The sequence below is a fragment of the Prosopis cineraria genome, unplaced genomic scaffold (genome assembly GCF_029017545.1).
Source record: "Prosopis cineraria cultivar Desert tree isolate PC_DT_omini unplaced genomic scaffold, ASM2901754v1 PC10, whole genome shotgun sequence".
In the NCBI taxonomy this organism is placed as follows: domain Eukaryota; kingdom Viridiplantae; phylum Streptophyta; class Magnoliopsida; order Fabales; family Fabaceae; genus Prosopis; species Prosopis cineraria.
The window spans coordinates 12,648,591-12,664,433 of record NW_026555341.1 but is presented as its reverse complement, the minus strand read 5'-3'; the positions used below and the strand labels follow the sequence as shown (position 1 = coordinate 12,664,433).

At 28.6% G+C, this 15,843-nt stretch overlaps 1 protein-coding gene across 2 annotated transcripts; it reads right to left on the bottom strand.

Moving 5' to 3' along the window:
• Window positions 1-1,930: 1,930 nt before the first annotated feature.
• Window positions 1,931-9,731, bottom strand: LOC129323154 (polygalacturonase 1 beta-like protein 3). Of its 2 annotated transcripts, XM_054969737.1 has the most exons (3): window positions 9,717-9,731; window positions 4,256-4,354; window positions 1,931-4,152 (listed from the first exon to the last, which is right to left on the bottom strand). In XM_054969737.1, the coding sequence occupies exons 2-3, from the start codon at window positions 4,301-4,303 to the stop codon at window positions 2,302-2,304; spliced, it is 1,899 nt and encodes a 632-aa protein (XP_054825712.1). In that variant the 5' UTR covers window positions 4,304-4,354; window positions 9,717-9,731; the 3' UTR covers window positions 1,931-2,301. The 2 variants fall into 2 exon arrangements, with proteins under 2 accessions (XP_054825712.1, XP_054825711.1); XM_054969736.1 differs by lacking the exon at window positions 9,717-9,731 and having other exon boundaries at window positions 4,256-4,406.
• Window positions 9,732-15,843: the final 6,112 nt, after the last annotated feature.

Below are 15,843 nucleotides of genomic sequence, written 5' to 3'. Positions count from 1 at the left end.
TGTACAAAAATTATAGAATAATTGATAATTGATGATGACTGAAGGGTTCGCATTTATAAATAATGTGTCCCCTCCAGTGCTCATAATAAATAAATAAATTATTTTATATTTATTATCTCCCAAGTGCATATAGTAAATAAATAAATTATTTTATATTTATTTTAAAGTAAAACATTCTATTAAATAAAGGTAAATGTAAAAAAATATTAAATTAAAAATAATTAATTACTTCATTAAGAAGTAAAATTTAATTAAAAATATTTTATATTTTTTAATGGAAGGAGTATATTTTATATCAATTGATGTGTGTGTGGGGGGAACATGATTTGAAAGGAATAACTTTTTAATAAAAATTGAATTTTAATAATTATTTATTTTCATACTATTTCACTTTATCCATTTTGTTATGGTCCCAGTAAGCAAATATTTTCTCTGTTAAAAATATAAAATATTTTTTGAGAGATTAGATATTAAAAAATATAAAATATTTTTAATTTTTTAAGATATAATTATTGTCTTTTTTTTAAAGTACCTCTACTAACTAAATTATGTTATATTTATTTTAGGATCAAACACCTTATTTAATAAAAATAAATATGAAAAGATAGGGTTAATTTAAAAATAAATAATTATTTTATTGAGATGTAAAATTGATTAAAAATACTTTATATTTTTTAATAGAGAGAGTATTTCTTATGGGAGACAATACTATTAGCATGTCTCATCATCTCCTCTTATAAGTTCAAATTCTAGATTTAATTATTTTTTAAAAAAATAAGGAGCGTCATCTGTTAATAACAAAGAATAATCTCTCTTTAGGTGACTTTCTCAACTAAATTTTCTCCACACATTTAACAGTTAGGAATCAATCCTTCAATTATTTGTTGAAGAAACCAGGATCCTCCCTTGACATATATTTCAATTTGAGTTGGCTCATTTTCAACTTTTAACCACAACATGAATGATCACTTTTGACTCCAGGGTAATTTAATAACAAATGATTACATAGTTTATTGATTTAATTAAACTTCTTGTTGTGCCGAGATTAGAACTAGAACAAACAAAGTTAACATCATTCACATAACACTTAATTAATAAAATGCTTTTACAGGTTCATTAATAAAAAGCTTCCCTAAAATAACATAGATAAAGTTCTCCTAATGTTGGGTCTAAAAAAGCATTAGGATTCTGACTTATAAAATATAGAAGTCTGGTCAGCTTGCCAAATTTATCAAATAAGCTATTAAATCAGTATCTTATTTAATTTAAAAAAATATTTTATTTATAACTTATTTGTTCACAATTCAATTATAATTTTAATTATAATTTTAAAACATTATTTTAACCAGTTCAATGAATACATCGGTTTTCAATAAAGATTATATATGCTTGCATCTCCCACACAGCTAAATAAAGAGAGGAATTGACTAGACATCTAGAAAGGCAACAAAGTCAGCAATTTCTCATAAATGTTTGAGTTCATAAAAGGACTGAAGCCAATGCAAGTGAAAATATTTTATATTTATAAAATATCATAAATAAAATGATAGTGGGGAAAAAAAATACTTTTTAAACATTGGCCAACAATAGCTGTCTCGTGAACCTTCTCACACCAATACAAGGAGCACAATTTTGGTGGTTTAAGGACCACCTCATCCTTTTGTTCACATGGCTTTGTATATTTGTGGAAAATCCAATTCTGTGTTAGCTATTGTTCCCTCTCTCCCTTTCTCTATCTCTCTCTCTCTCCACCCTTCTCTTTTATAATTTTCTTTCTCTTCCCATGAAAATTTTCTCAGCCTATAGAATCTCCATCATCTTTCTCCTTTTTGTCTCATCGATCACAGAATGCATTCTCGTGTGTGTTTTTATGTGTCTATGAGTGTGTGTCTAATCAGTTCACACAATTATTGAACCCAAACTAACACAATGCATCAAAATGTATATTATGATCAAACCCATTATTCCAATTATTAGGGAACCCATTAGATAAAAGGAAAATGAAAATTAAAAAGGGCAGAGAGAGAGAGAGAGAGAGATGACACTTTTACAGAGAAATCCAGGCTCATGCAGGATCACCATCTGAGCAATTATATGATGAAAATATATAATAATGTAAAATATTACCCCCCCGTCACTTGACTTCTTACTTTTCTATGGAAAACTAATAATAATAATAATAATAATAATAATTAAAAATTACTTAAATATTTGGGATTTAAATTAAATTTCAAGCGTTGCCCCTGCTAAGTTTTTTCTTAGCCTATGGCATGTGAAGGAACGAAGCAGCCAAACCCGAACTCAATCCGCGATGGTCCAGGTCATGTCATTCTCGAAGATCCAGTGGCAGACTTCGATCCGACCTGGACCCGATCCGAGGGAGAGGAACGCGCCATGGGTGGGGCTCCACGCGGTGGTATCCAGGTGACAGATGGCAACACCGTGGTTGATCTTGGCCTTGCTTTTCGGGTCCAATAGATCCGCTTCGTAGACCCGAACTTTGGGGACGGAGTGGCAGTAGTAGAGCAGGTAAGGGAAGAGGCTCTGGTGGCACGACACGGATTGGGTGACCTGGCCCCCGTTTATCTTCTGGACCCGACCCACCACCACGTTCTTCTTCGACCCGTTCACGTTCTGGGTGGTCCGAACGACGACGTTGCGCCCCAGCACCGACGTCGCGAAGTCGATCATGTCCTCGATGGAGCCGACGCAGCGTTTGGTCTCGCCGGGGCTCGGAGTCCTCTCGCACTCGCTGAGGGAGCTCGATAGGATCTGGTCCATGGAGGAATTATCAGACACTTTGAAAATCTGCTTCAGCTCTGAGATTTTCGAGGTCGAGAATGGTAATTTGGAGATGATAGATCGGGGAAGAAACGACCTCTTGGGCATTTTATCTCTGATGTCCGGGAACGGCGTCACCGTCCCTCGCTTCAGCATCGATTCGCGGAAGAATTTACCTGGTTCCACCCACCTTTTTACCATATTGCCGTTGATGGCAGAACCAGATTTTGCCATGGAAGCACTGAGAGCGGTGCTCACATTGGTGTAGCCTGTGAATGTGACGCCGTCTTTCGCGTAGTCCTTGAAGGTATTGTTCACTCCGTAGCCTTTGAACCCAATTTTATGCTCGTTAGCTCCCTTCCCGTAGCCGGTGAATTTATCTGTCCCTTCGTTGAAGGATTTGCCGTAGTTCGAGAAATCGACTTCAGCTGCGTTTGCACTCTTAGCATATGATTGAAATGAATCCTCTCCGACATTGGCTTGGTCTCTGTAATTAGCGAAACTGTCAGTGGCTCCATTGCCGCCGCCGGCGTAGTTCTTGAAGGTGTTGGTGGGATTGTTCATATTCACACCGTAATTCTTGAATGTCTCATTCCCGGCATTCCCAGTCTCACCGTAATTCGAGAATCCCGACCCGGCGACGTTCGAGTTCGTCCCGTAGCTTGAGAAACCGCTCACAGCCCCATTCCCGTGTTTTCCATAGTTGGAGAAAGATTGGCCCCCAGCATTTCCGTTCTCGGAGTAGCTAGTGAACGATTGCTCTCTCCCGTTGGCATCATCAGAGTAGGAGGTGAATTGGAGATTGGGGACATTGGTCGAATCGGCATACTTCTTGAACTCGCCGACGCCGCCTGTTGCTGCGGCGCCGTAGGTGTGGAAGCCCTGGTCGACCACGTTGCCATCATTCGCATAGCTGAGGAAATTGTCCTTATGGCCTGTGGAGTCGCGGCTGTATCTCCTGAAATCGTTCACCGGAATATTCTCCCCTTCGGAATAGTTCTTAAACGAGTCCAACCCACCGAGCCGATCCGTCCCATAGTTGGTGAAGTTCTTGTTCCGGTACACAGCAAAGTTCACATCCTTAGAGTGCTTCTCCAGGCTCTGACCCAAATCAGGAAAACAGAGTAGATTCGCGGAGGAGCAAAATTCCGGGAGGCGCGTGGAAAGAGCGTTGCTGGCGGCGAGCTTGGCAAAAGCCGCCGAGTCCACGGCGGTCAATGGGGACGCCTTAGAGAGCAAGAACTCCGGCTTAGGCAGGCCGTTCCGGATCTCCTTATCCCAATACCGAATCAAGAATGCCTTAGGAGTGAATGGGTTTGTACCCCGAGCCACATCATCGCCGGAGGTTCCAACGGCTCCGGCAAAGCCAGCCTGCATTAGCGAATGACATCATCCATAAAAGATCAAAAAATAAAAGAGAGAAATGGAAAGGAGAAGAAGAAGAAGCGTGAGAGTAAATGGTGTGAGAGCTTACAGAGAAGGATGATAAGTGGATAAAGAGAAGGAAGAAGGAACTCCTCATATGGCTGAGTTAGTTTTGCGTAGTATTTTGTGAGAGAGAGAGAGAGAGAGAAGAGGAGGAGGAGAGGGTCGAGAATGTTGGTGGATTTGTTGGGTTGTAAGCGCAAATTTATACTGTGAGGAAAGTGAAGCAAATTACGATTTCAGATGGGATCGGGCCTTCAATCTTCTTCTGTGTGCAAACTCAACTTTGACACTCCAATGCTTTTCTGTGAAATATGTTGATGACTTAACCGATTAGAGTTGAAGTTGATAGAAAGAGTTAGTTTTTTATAATATAATAAATAATATTTAAATTCTTGAGATGCGCACATTTAATGTAAGATTGTTTAGAATAAATTATCTATATAAAAGAATATTTATATATAATGAAAAAAAAATCAAAGGCTTGAACAAACGAACATTGATATTAGTAAAAAGAGTTACTTATGAACTTTTACTCAAAATATTCATTGAGTACAACAATACTCAAAATACTGTTGAGTTAGATAGTGGTACAAAAAAATTATTAATATTATATTATTACTATTGCTATTATTATTTATTTATTTCTAGTCTCTCTTTTAACTCCACCTTTATTCTCTCTCAATCATGCATAAATTGGAGGCAATGAGTTATGACTAATGATGGTTATGCCCACATTTACTTGTCAATTCTCATGTGGTATTTGCTGCATATTAGTTACCCTTTTTTATTTGAAAACAAAAATTGTAGATAAGATCAAATGGGTAAAATATTTGTAAGGCATTAACCAAGCATGGAGGGTTCTTTGGATGTGTATTGTGAATCTGTAATATAGGACTTTTCACCTTTTATTTCATGCACGATAAGTTGAGATATTGAGGAGCCAATCAAAGTAGTTCAATGGGTAACTTTTAAGCATGTATAACAACATAAATGTTTATAAATTAAAAATATTGTGATCCAACTCAGACTCCTTTAGCTAGCTGTAATTGGAGTTTGGAATTTAGAAGAAACAAAATTGATTTATACTATTCCACAACAATTTGACTAGCCTAGATTTAAGGTTTTTTCAGTTATACTTTTTAAATGAATAAATTTAGATTTTTTTGGGATGAAAATGTAAATGTGTTTGTGTGTGTTGTAGATTGTGCATATATTAAAATATAAAAAAAAATAAATTAACAGTGCATGATATATAGGAATCTCTTGTGCGTACTGAATAATGGAGCAAAAAACCAAAAAGGAAATAAACTTAATGAGGAGATTGACTCAATGAAAAAGAGAAGAGAGAAAAAGGGGTTATATATATATATATATATATCTCCATACCCTATTAACGCGCTTTCCTCCATCAATACCAATTTTCCAACAAATACGCTAATATCGACAATTAAAAAATAAAAAATAAAAAATAAAATATTTTATAAGAGTGCAAATCTTGACCATGCAAATCTTGATGTAATGATTATAAATAAAAAGGAGGATGGGAGTGAAGAGGAGAGAATCTTCTCCCAATAAACAACACATTTGTCTCATTAATTTCTTTTCCTCTCTTTGCCCCTCTATAAGTATTCACAAATCAAAATATTTTCATTGATCTTATTTATAAAATATATTTTAAAAAAATTATTTAATTTTATTTATAAATCATGATATTCTTTCAAATAATATTTAAAAATATTTTTAAATTTATCTTTCATAATAGAGATAAAGTAACATAATATCATTTTTTATATTTGTTATATAAGAGTATATTTAAAAGTTTATATATTTTTATTACTTTTATTTTTTTATAAATTATTGATGAAGTTGGTAGAAATAATTTATAAAGAGGATAAAAAATACATTAAAAAATTATTATTACCATAATGCTCACACATATCAAAATATGGTAATGGTGTGATGGACAATTTTATCTTTAAATTTTATGGTGGGAGCATTTGAAATTCTAAAATTTTTTTGGTACAATTTCGTTCCTTAACATTTAAAATGTCATAATGTGCTCCCTCTAGTTAAGCTCCTTTGACAGCCAAGTCCTGTGAAAGTCATTACTTTATAATTAATGTGAGAGGATGTAATGTTTTCAAATATTAATGGGTAAAATTGTACAAACAAATTTAAAATATCATATGCTCTTAAATTTATAATTTAAAAGTAAAATTATATTTTTACTCAAAAAAATTGGTTGTGTATCTTTACATATGATTGTGTCTTAAAAAATAGTATCTTTAGAAATTTCCAATTATATAAATATCGTGCCAATTTGAAAATACCGTATGTAAAAACTTACATATTTATAATATTATATTATTATGGTAATAATATATTAATATTACAATAAAATATCATATTTATTGTATTATTATTAGTCCACTGCCAGTGTTACTGCTATTACTATGTCAAGTTGTCAACTTAGGAAACAAATTATAATTTCCAATCATATACTAGTGTATTTTGAGAGTCGGCTTCTCTCCACTCCTTTGAGAGAATCATTCTCTGTCTCTCCTTTGAGACAGAGTTTAAATCTAGACAATTTAAATTTAATATTTTTATTTTTATTTTTTATTTATATTTTTAAAATAAAAATATATAAAAATTTTAAATTTTTTAATAAATATACTTATGAATTTGACAGCCCAAATTTAACATAAATGCTCTAAATTTAATATAAAAAAATTAAATTAACTTTTTAAACATAGTTTGGACAGTTTAAATATATTTTAAACAGAACAATAAATTTATTAAAAAAATTAATACTAAATTTAAAGCATTTATATTAAATTTAAACTGTTAGATTTATAAATATATTTATTAAATTTTTTATAATTTTTATATTTTTTATTTTAAAAATATAAATTAAAAGTAAAAAAATATTAAATTTGAACAATCTAAATTATGCTATTGCGTCAAAAGAGAGGCAAAGTAGTTTTTTTTTGAAAAAAATTAATCTTTTAGTCCTCCAACTTTTAATTTACTTGTAACTTAATCCCTCAACTGTGACTCGCCTATGACTCAGTCCTTCAAATTTAAATTACTTACAATTTAGTCCCTAAATTTTTGTTAATTTTTTTATGTTAGCTTAGATCTCACATTAATAAGCAAGATCAGAGTATTTTAGAATAATATATGAGCATTTCTTTTATCCCTCTTATTTGATAAGAATTTTAAAAAATTAAAAAATAAGAATTATAGGTGAATCAAAAATTGAGAGACTGAATCACTACGAGTCATAGTTAAGAGATTGAGTTACAATTGAGTTAAAAATTGATAGATTAAAAAATTAATTTTTTTTAAAAAAAGAGAAAAGCCGACTCCTGTATTTTAACTATTTGTTTGTTAGAATGTTCTGTATTAAAAATTAACATAACATCTTTAAGGAAAATAATAATAATGTGTCAGAGCCTAAAGTGTTGGCCTATTATGGGCCCGCTGAGTCTGAACCCGGATGACGCGTTTTCAACTGCGATACATTTTCTCTCACCTGCTATTACAATACTGCAATAAATGTCGCAACGCAACGCAACACAACTGTCCATGCACGCGTCATTTTATTTATTTATTTAATATTTTATATATATATATATATATATATATAAACCAACTCAAATCAATTTAAGCTCTACTATGTAAAAATATTATTATCAACCGAAATCTTATAAGTATGTTAAGAATGCTTTTAATATATTTATTCAATGTAATGTATATTCAAAGATTTAAACTTAAAAGTTTAAGATAAATTAATTTAATTTTTTCAATCAGTTAAAGTAAATACTTCTCGATTATTCTATGCATTATATTATAGTTAAGTCATTTTAACTGAATTACACCTTTATAAATTAGCCAGTTGTCTTTAAAATTAGAGACTTTTTTATATTTACTTTTATTTAATAAGATAACTCAATTACAAAGCCATACTTCTCTTGACCATGATATGTGGTGTTTCATAAAAGTCTTGCCTAATTCAAAATATAATGCTTGTTGTAGGTATTTTATATATATATATATATATATATATATTTCAATCATACCCTTTATTATATTCAACTCAATAAATTAAAGTGGGAGTTCTAAATAAGCTGAATGTTATATTTATTTCACTCAATAATATAAAAAATGTGAAAATTTTAAAAAAATTAAAATTTTAATCATTTTTCAAAACATCAATTATTAATTAACAAAAATTTATATTATAATATAGAAAAGTATTGTTAACTACATCCCTTGATTAATATTTTTTAATTAAATCTTATTAATTACATCTTAAAAGAATTAAAATATTTTATATTTTTAAACATGGAACTTAGAAAAAATGTCGTAATATATATTTTGAATCCTATTAAATGAATGTTAACATAATTAAAATTCTACATACTCATTACTTACCTATTCCAAAAATCCTATCCCCTTGGACGACAAGTACTTTCTAATTGTATAAATATTGTGCCAATCTATACTATAGTACGTGTAGGAAAGTTAAGTTAATATATTGATAATTGTATAACTTGGATAACAAGTAATTTCTTTTTTATTCCATGGATACCAAGTAATTTCTAATTATAGATTAATATAGATTCTGACCATTTTAATAGGGACTTTTGCACATATAACTCATATCATAAGATCAACTAAAAAAATAGCCTATCCCTTCTTAAATTTTAAAAATGGCCTTTTTAATATATAGTTTATAATTAATTTACAAAACTACCCTTTTAATATCTTTTTTTTTTTTGATTAAAAATACAAATTGATTAAAAATACAAGAAATCTCTAGAACTAAACACAATGAATACGAGATATATAATTTAAAATGATCTTTTTTAGAGATGAATGCAAGAGAGAAGATGGAACCAGATGCGACAAACGAACATGAGAATGCACAGTAGTGTGAGCAAGCCACAGTCACAATCTTAAGAGACAAATGCAAGGTGAGATACATCAATGATACTTGACAGAATGAAGCATGTCGATGGGAAAATAGAGCTACAAATTCATGATTTTTTATTTTATTAATTTAGATATTTTACTCTCTGTGATAAACTAAGAGTCTAAAATTTTTTATGGACTATGTTTGATTTATTTTGGGCAAATAATTTTGTGTTTTTTGTATTACTAATTTATGATACTACATCATTGATGTACTGCTGTATATCACCGATATATTATCGCAGATCAATATAACTAGACAATCAAATATAAACTTATTTATCACTAATATACATACATATATCAATGATGTAGTATCGTAGATAAGTAACACAAAAAATACATAATCATTTGTCCAAAATGAATCAAACTCAGTCTGCAAAAAATTTGATTTACGAAGAGATTTGAAAATGGTGAAAATCTAATGACAGATAATAGATTCCAACTTAGTGTTCTGCTTTTAAAAAATAAAGAGTCATCTTTTATGTCTAATGTCCTCTTCATAGTGTTCCTGAGAAAAACAAAGAGAGAGAGAGAGAAGAAAAGCTTTGCAATGAAAAAGGCATAGACAATTTTATATTTCATGGATAGAGACCCAATGTAGTATGTCATCCATGGTCCATATATTTAATAAAATTGCACTGATTCAATCAAATAAAATCTTGTGTGTCACTATTTTTAATGATTTTATGTTTATAATAGAATTTCTATTTAATTTCTTACATTTTCTCTCTCTCTCTATTATCAGTAATGTCAAAATTATTTATATTTAATGTCATTTTAATTTTATATTTTTATTAAATGAATTATGAATGATATGGTGCATCAAGACAATCTAAAGATTTCTCCATTTGCTGACGTAGAGAGGGGAATCCAACATACCTATAACCCAATAAGCTCAGTTATACTCAATATACTAATTAGCCTCGACTCTCAAAGACCATGTTAGATCGCATGTTGAATTGGGATCAAATCCAATTCATGACTAGGAACCTGAACACTAGGCAATTTGTTAACTAGCAATCAAATCAACGACAAGGGTAAAATTGGCCCATTTTTAAATGTTTAGGAGAAAAATGACTCAATCAAGTTTACAACTCTTGGTTGTTAATACTTCAAGAATAAAAATGATGTTTAGTCCTTGTTTTAACTCTACAATTCATGGAATCCATTTATAGTTAGGAATGCAATTACTAGAGGTGGAATGCAATTACTAGAGGTGAAGATAGGGGAACATGCAAAGGCCATGACTCCCCAATTTTTTAATTTTTTTGAATAAAATATAGGAGTTATATATTTCTGATCCTCCAAAGTTGGCACATCATAGAAGTCTTGAGACACTATATAAAATTCTCATTTTAATTCTATATGAGGTCTTTTATGCATATATGTTCTAACTGTTTCAATAGCTTGAAGATATAGTTATCATATAATCTATTTATTTTCAACAAGATAATGATACACTTGCTCTTAAAGTATTGATATCATTTGATTTTAATTTCATTTTACACTTGATAAAATAAATTTTGAGAATTACTATTAACAAATTTTGTCAAGCACTGTAATAAAAATTTTAAAATATATTGAATGCCATATGCTTGATATTTACCATAAAAATGACTTATCCAAAAGTTAAGAGGTTATGATTAATATATGTTCTTCTAAAAAAATTATTTTTCCTATAATAACTAAGCTATTAAAATTTATTATATGAATAATGATAGTTCATATTGAGAAAGAAATAGATAAAAATTTTATCATAGACGTAATAATTAATTATTCTTATGCCACAAAAAATTAATAAGTAAAACTTAAAAAATAAAGGTATACATATTTTTTATAACATTGAAATATTTATATTATGTTAATACACACATAAATATAATTTTTCTTCAATTATTATATTCACTCTATCATCTAGATCTTTTTTAGTAATTTTTTTTGGGTTCTGCCGCGACAATTACATAACGTTTATGCTAAAATAAGGATAGTAAATTGAGAGGTGGATTGCTTGAAAGAAGGTTCCAATTCTTTCAAATCACATCATAGATATGGATTGGGCAATTATAACTTTGAAATTCATCATGGATTCTCATATCAAAAAGCTACAATATTATATATAGACCAACACAATTGGCCTCGTGAGAAGTGGGATTAGCCAAAAATGAAAAAGAAAAATAAAATATATGCGCCAGAGAGAAAAAGCACTAATATAAAATTTTGATATCAAATACATCAATATCAATCATTTTCTCATGAGAAATAAAAGAAATGAAAAGATAAGAAAGGCCAATTGGCATAAAAAATACCAAACACGCTATACGTTACATCGCTTTTCTAGCTCCTTTTGCCCATCTTCACTCCCTTAGTTATTTTGTTCTCTTTTGAATATACCATTATTTATTTTTTATGATGAATTTTTGAATTAATTAAATTATATTTATTTTTCAAGTTAACTAATGTTTATACATTAAAATATATATGCTGTTGGTATAGGTGAAGCAAAGATTAATTCTATGCCATATATCAATATAATATAATAAAATTTAATAGATTGGTGATATAGATTTGATGAAAAATTATTGTTCATCTCAACTTTTCATATATTTTTTTTTCTGGTTGGGCTGTGTGTATACCTTTTGAATATATATATTAGATTATTGTTTTTAAATTAATATCATCTTTTCATATTCACTTCTTTTTAATATGACTTTTTACTTTAAAATAAATATAAAATAATTTATTTATTATGAGTATTTTTTAAAAAAGACATTAATTACACCTTAAAATAATGAAAAAGTCTTGTATATTTGAACATAACTATAAAAAATACTTTATATTTCTAATGAATGGAATATATATATATATATATATATATTAAAAATGTGTCAATTGTACGTGTCGGTAAGGCAAAAAGCCAATTTTCATGCAACTTTTTTATTTTGTGCATTTAGAACTCCAAATCATGTTTTTTTGGTGCGGCAATAAGAAATCCATCATGCTGTTTATGTATAGGGGTGATTTATATTAAAATTTACTTTTTATTAATAAAATAAATTTACATAAATACTTGGGTTCTTGACTTCTTGCAATGTACAGAATGAAACATAACACACATATAAAAACAAAATTATAATTTTGCGAATGAAAAATAAAATTCATACTTTGATTAAAAAAATTTTTGGCGAATTTTTGTTAGAATATAATAGATATTACAAATATTAATACTTTTTCTTTAAAAAATTTGTTTGATATATGGCAAATTTTTCATCTCGTTTATGCTTTATGACCAATCCCAAGCTTGCTGAACAAAGAATGATAATTATATATGTTAGGCACTCAACAATCAATATTAAAATCAATCAAATCTCATGTGTTGTGTTTTTCCGTGAAAAATTGATTGTTGATAGAGCATATTAATAATATTATGTGATTTTTGTAGATCATGACTTATTGAATTAAGGCTCGTTGTTGAAGATTTAATTTGAAAAGGTATTATTAAATAAAACCACTAAGACTATGTGGTAAACTTTCATGAAATAAAAATTAAATGAGAAATGATTTTATGATTAAAAAGTCATTCTTATATCTTTATGCCTTTTTATATAATGGGATTATTAGTGCTTTATGCCTTAAATGATTTTATGTAAGTTGTTGTAAGTTTATTACTGTTTCATAATTTTTGAATACGATTTTCTGTTATTTCTCTATATACATTCAATCTTGTTAACAAAGATAAACACAAAATAGGCGATATGTATGCATGCACATCGTCAATATATTTTATATATTGGATTAGTCTAAGAATCAATTGTATTTTAAAATTTAAAATACTAATGTGATAAATTAAAAAAAATGTAAGGGATCAAATCAACAAATATTAAATTTGAAGGAGTAAATTGATAATCGAAGTAAACTTAAATGACTAAAAAGTTTAATTATTTCATTAGATTATATTGTTCATGATTTATGAATAAAATATTTTAATTAAAATTCTTATATACGTGTGTGTGTGTTTGTCATCTTTCACCCAACAAAAAGAACTCACGTGCACACTACACCTATATGGAGGATTGAACCAGCAATTTTGTGCTTACTAGACACTTAAAGCTCTTATGTTATACATTGGTATTTAGTTAACAACTAGACACTATTTATTGTACAAAATTTTATAGTAAAGTACATTATTCATAATTTATAAGTGTCATGACATGTTCTAAATTTTATATTTGACATTGATTAATTTCATCGTGAGTTACTTGTAATCATGGATAAAAAATTATATTTGAACTAATAAGAATTGGATTTAATAAAAAGGGTTAATCTTTTAGAACATGATAAATTAAAGTTTAAATTTTTATCGAAAAAAGTGCCAACATTTAATCCTAAACCATGTTTGAATAAAATTATTTATAATACGAAGATATCTATGAGCAATATATTAGTTGCCCTTATCATTTTCTCTCGCATTCTCACACGCTTCATCTTGACTGGTGGTTATTATTTTTAAATTATTGATCTGACAAATAATTATATATTTAATTATTTAAAGCATGTATATGAGCTGAGTCATTTGTTTGTGAATCCTTCACAATTTTTCGTGTCTGATTAATACGAGTACCAACTTTGATTTCTATATATAACATATCTCATTCTCATGCCAAATCCGTCACACTTGCACAGTCATCAACATCGAAATTAGTAGTAAGTAAAGATTTGGACTGTTCATAACATAGACATAGATTTACATTTACACACACTCACTTCTTTCAGACCACAATAAAACGCGTTGGAAACTACTTCACAACTCCCAACAAAAGTTTAGCAAAACCTTGATTTGTTAAATTTTTTTGACATCTTTCTAGTTATAATCTCATCAAATTATATAAATAACTTAATAATGATGATTGAAATTCAAATACATCATTCTTTTAAAAAGATTGTAAAATGAAGTAGGCATATAGTTAGGCAAATATTTATAAAAATTACTCTATTTGATCTTATTGATAAGTCACTTTTAGCTTCTTACCTAAATTAAGAAGAACTTTAAATATCATAAATTCTATTTAAAAATTCAATAAGTTTTCAATTTTAACTTTATTAAATATACATACTTTTAAAATAGAATACTTTAACATTTAAGATGGACATATTATTTATTAAAGTACTTCATAAATAGGACCATAATAAATACTCTCTATTTTATAAATAAAACTAAAGGAGTATATAATATCCTAGACTAAATATGACTTTTAAAAAAGGTTTTACTTTTATATTCTTATTTACAACTCCCTTCTAATGTCTATGTTTTTCTTGTAACTAATAAAATATATTAAATTAAAATTCATTAACTCTATCAAAAATTCTATATATGTTTTAATAATATAGTTTCTCTTTCTCTCACTAGTATTTGATGAAAGGTCAACAAAATTAATAAAAATTATTTATGTAACTTATAAATATAATTTTTAAAAAAATTCACTTCAAATTTTTCAATAGACATTTATTACAAATGTAATAAATTATCTCTCATAATTTTATTATTCATAGTCATTAGAAGCAATTAATAAAGACTTAATTAATAATTAATAAAGGGTGTTGAAGCCTAATTATTTTATTTTCAAACAAAATTAATATAGTTAACTAATTTTAAAATTACGTGATACAATTTTTTTCTCTTATAAATAGAAACAAAGGGAGTATATTGAGAATATACTCCTTTTGATCCTATTTATAAGTCACTTTCAGTACGTTTTACGAAAATCAATAAAAATCTTAAACCTCATTATCTTAAAATTTAATAAGTTTTTACCTTTATTCTTAATAAATATTTTTAAATTTTATTATTTATATTTTTATTCAATGCATTTAATAAGAGTAAAAATATAAAAAAATATAATAAAAATTAAAAAATATTTTATAAATAAAATTAAATTTTTTTTCTAATTTATAAATAAGATTATAAGAGTATGACCGAAGACACGCCTTATTATTTGATTTGTCAATGACAATTTGTGTGGCTTTTAGTGAAGCGGTGCTTCCTTTGCGCTGAATACGAGATGTCACTTGCGTACACGTGTCAGACAAGCATTGGTTGGAGGGTTGTACTTAATGCAGAGCTAGACGCGTTTAGCCGCTAATGATTTTGTTTTGTAACTACTAATACAAATCTTTTCGTGACGCCTCGCTCTTTTCAACAAGGCTTTTATTATCGTGAGGGACGGGGACAAGGCTCGTGAAAATGGCACTACTCGTAATTTAGCGCATCGAACAAGGCCAATTTAGGGATTTCATACGGCTGCGTTTTATGCCTTTGGATGATTTTGGGTCAATTACTTGCTGTTGCTGAATTGCTTTGTTTGAATTATGTCGCCTACGATTGTGACCAAACTTCTATGTTCCTAAGTTGTTTAATGCTGCATGCTAGAATAAGATTTATTTTTTTTTAAAAAAAATTACATGTTGCATCAACTTAATTACCAACAAATAATAAATTCTGGTCAGAGATCACATTCAGAACATGAAATTAAAAATCACACATTGTACCACTGAGTTATGCCAATGTAATTAATAATTTTTAAACCTATATTGATAAGAGTTATAAATATTGATCTAACATGTTCAAAAACATAATATTAATGTTAGTTTAAATGC

Coding starts and splice junctions, on each gene's coding strand:
- LOC129323154 (XM_054969737.1), bottom strand. CDS start 4,303: ATGAGGAGTTCCTTCTTCCTTCTCTTTATCCACTTATCATCCTTCTCT. Junction 4,153..4,255: donor TCCACTTATCATCCTTCTCT/GTAAGCTCTCAC, acceptor TCGCTAATGCAG/GCTGGCTTTGCCGGAGCCGT.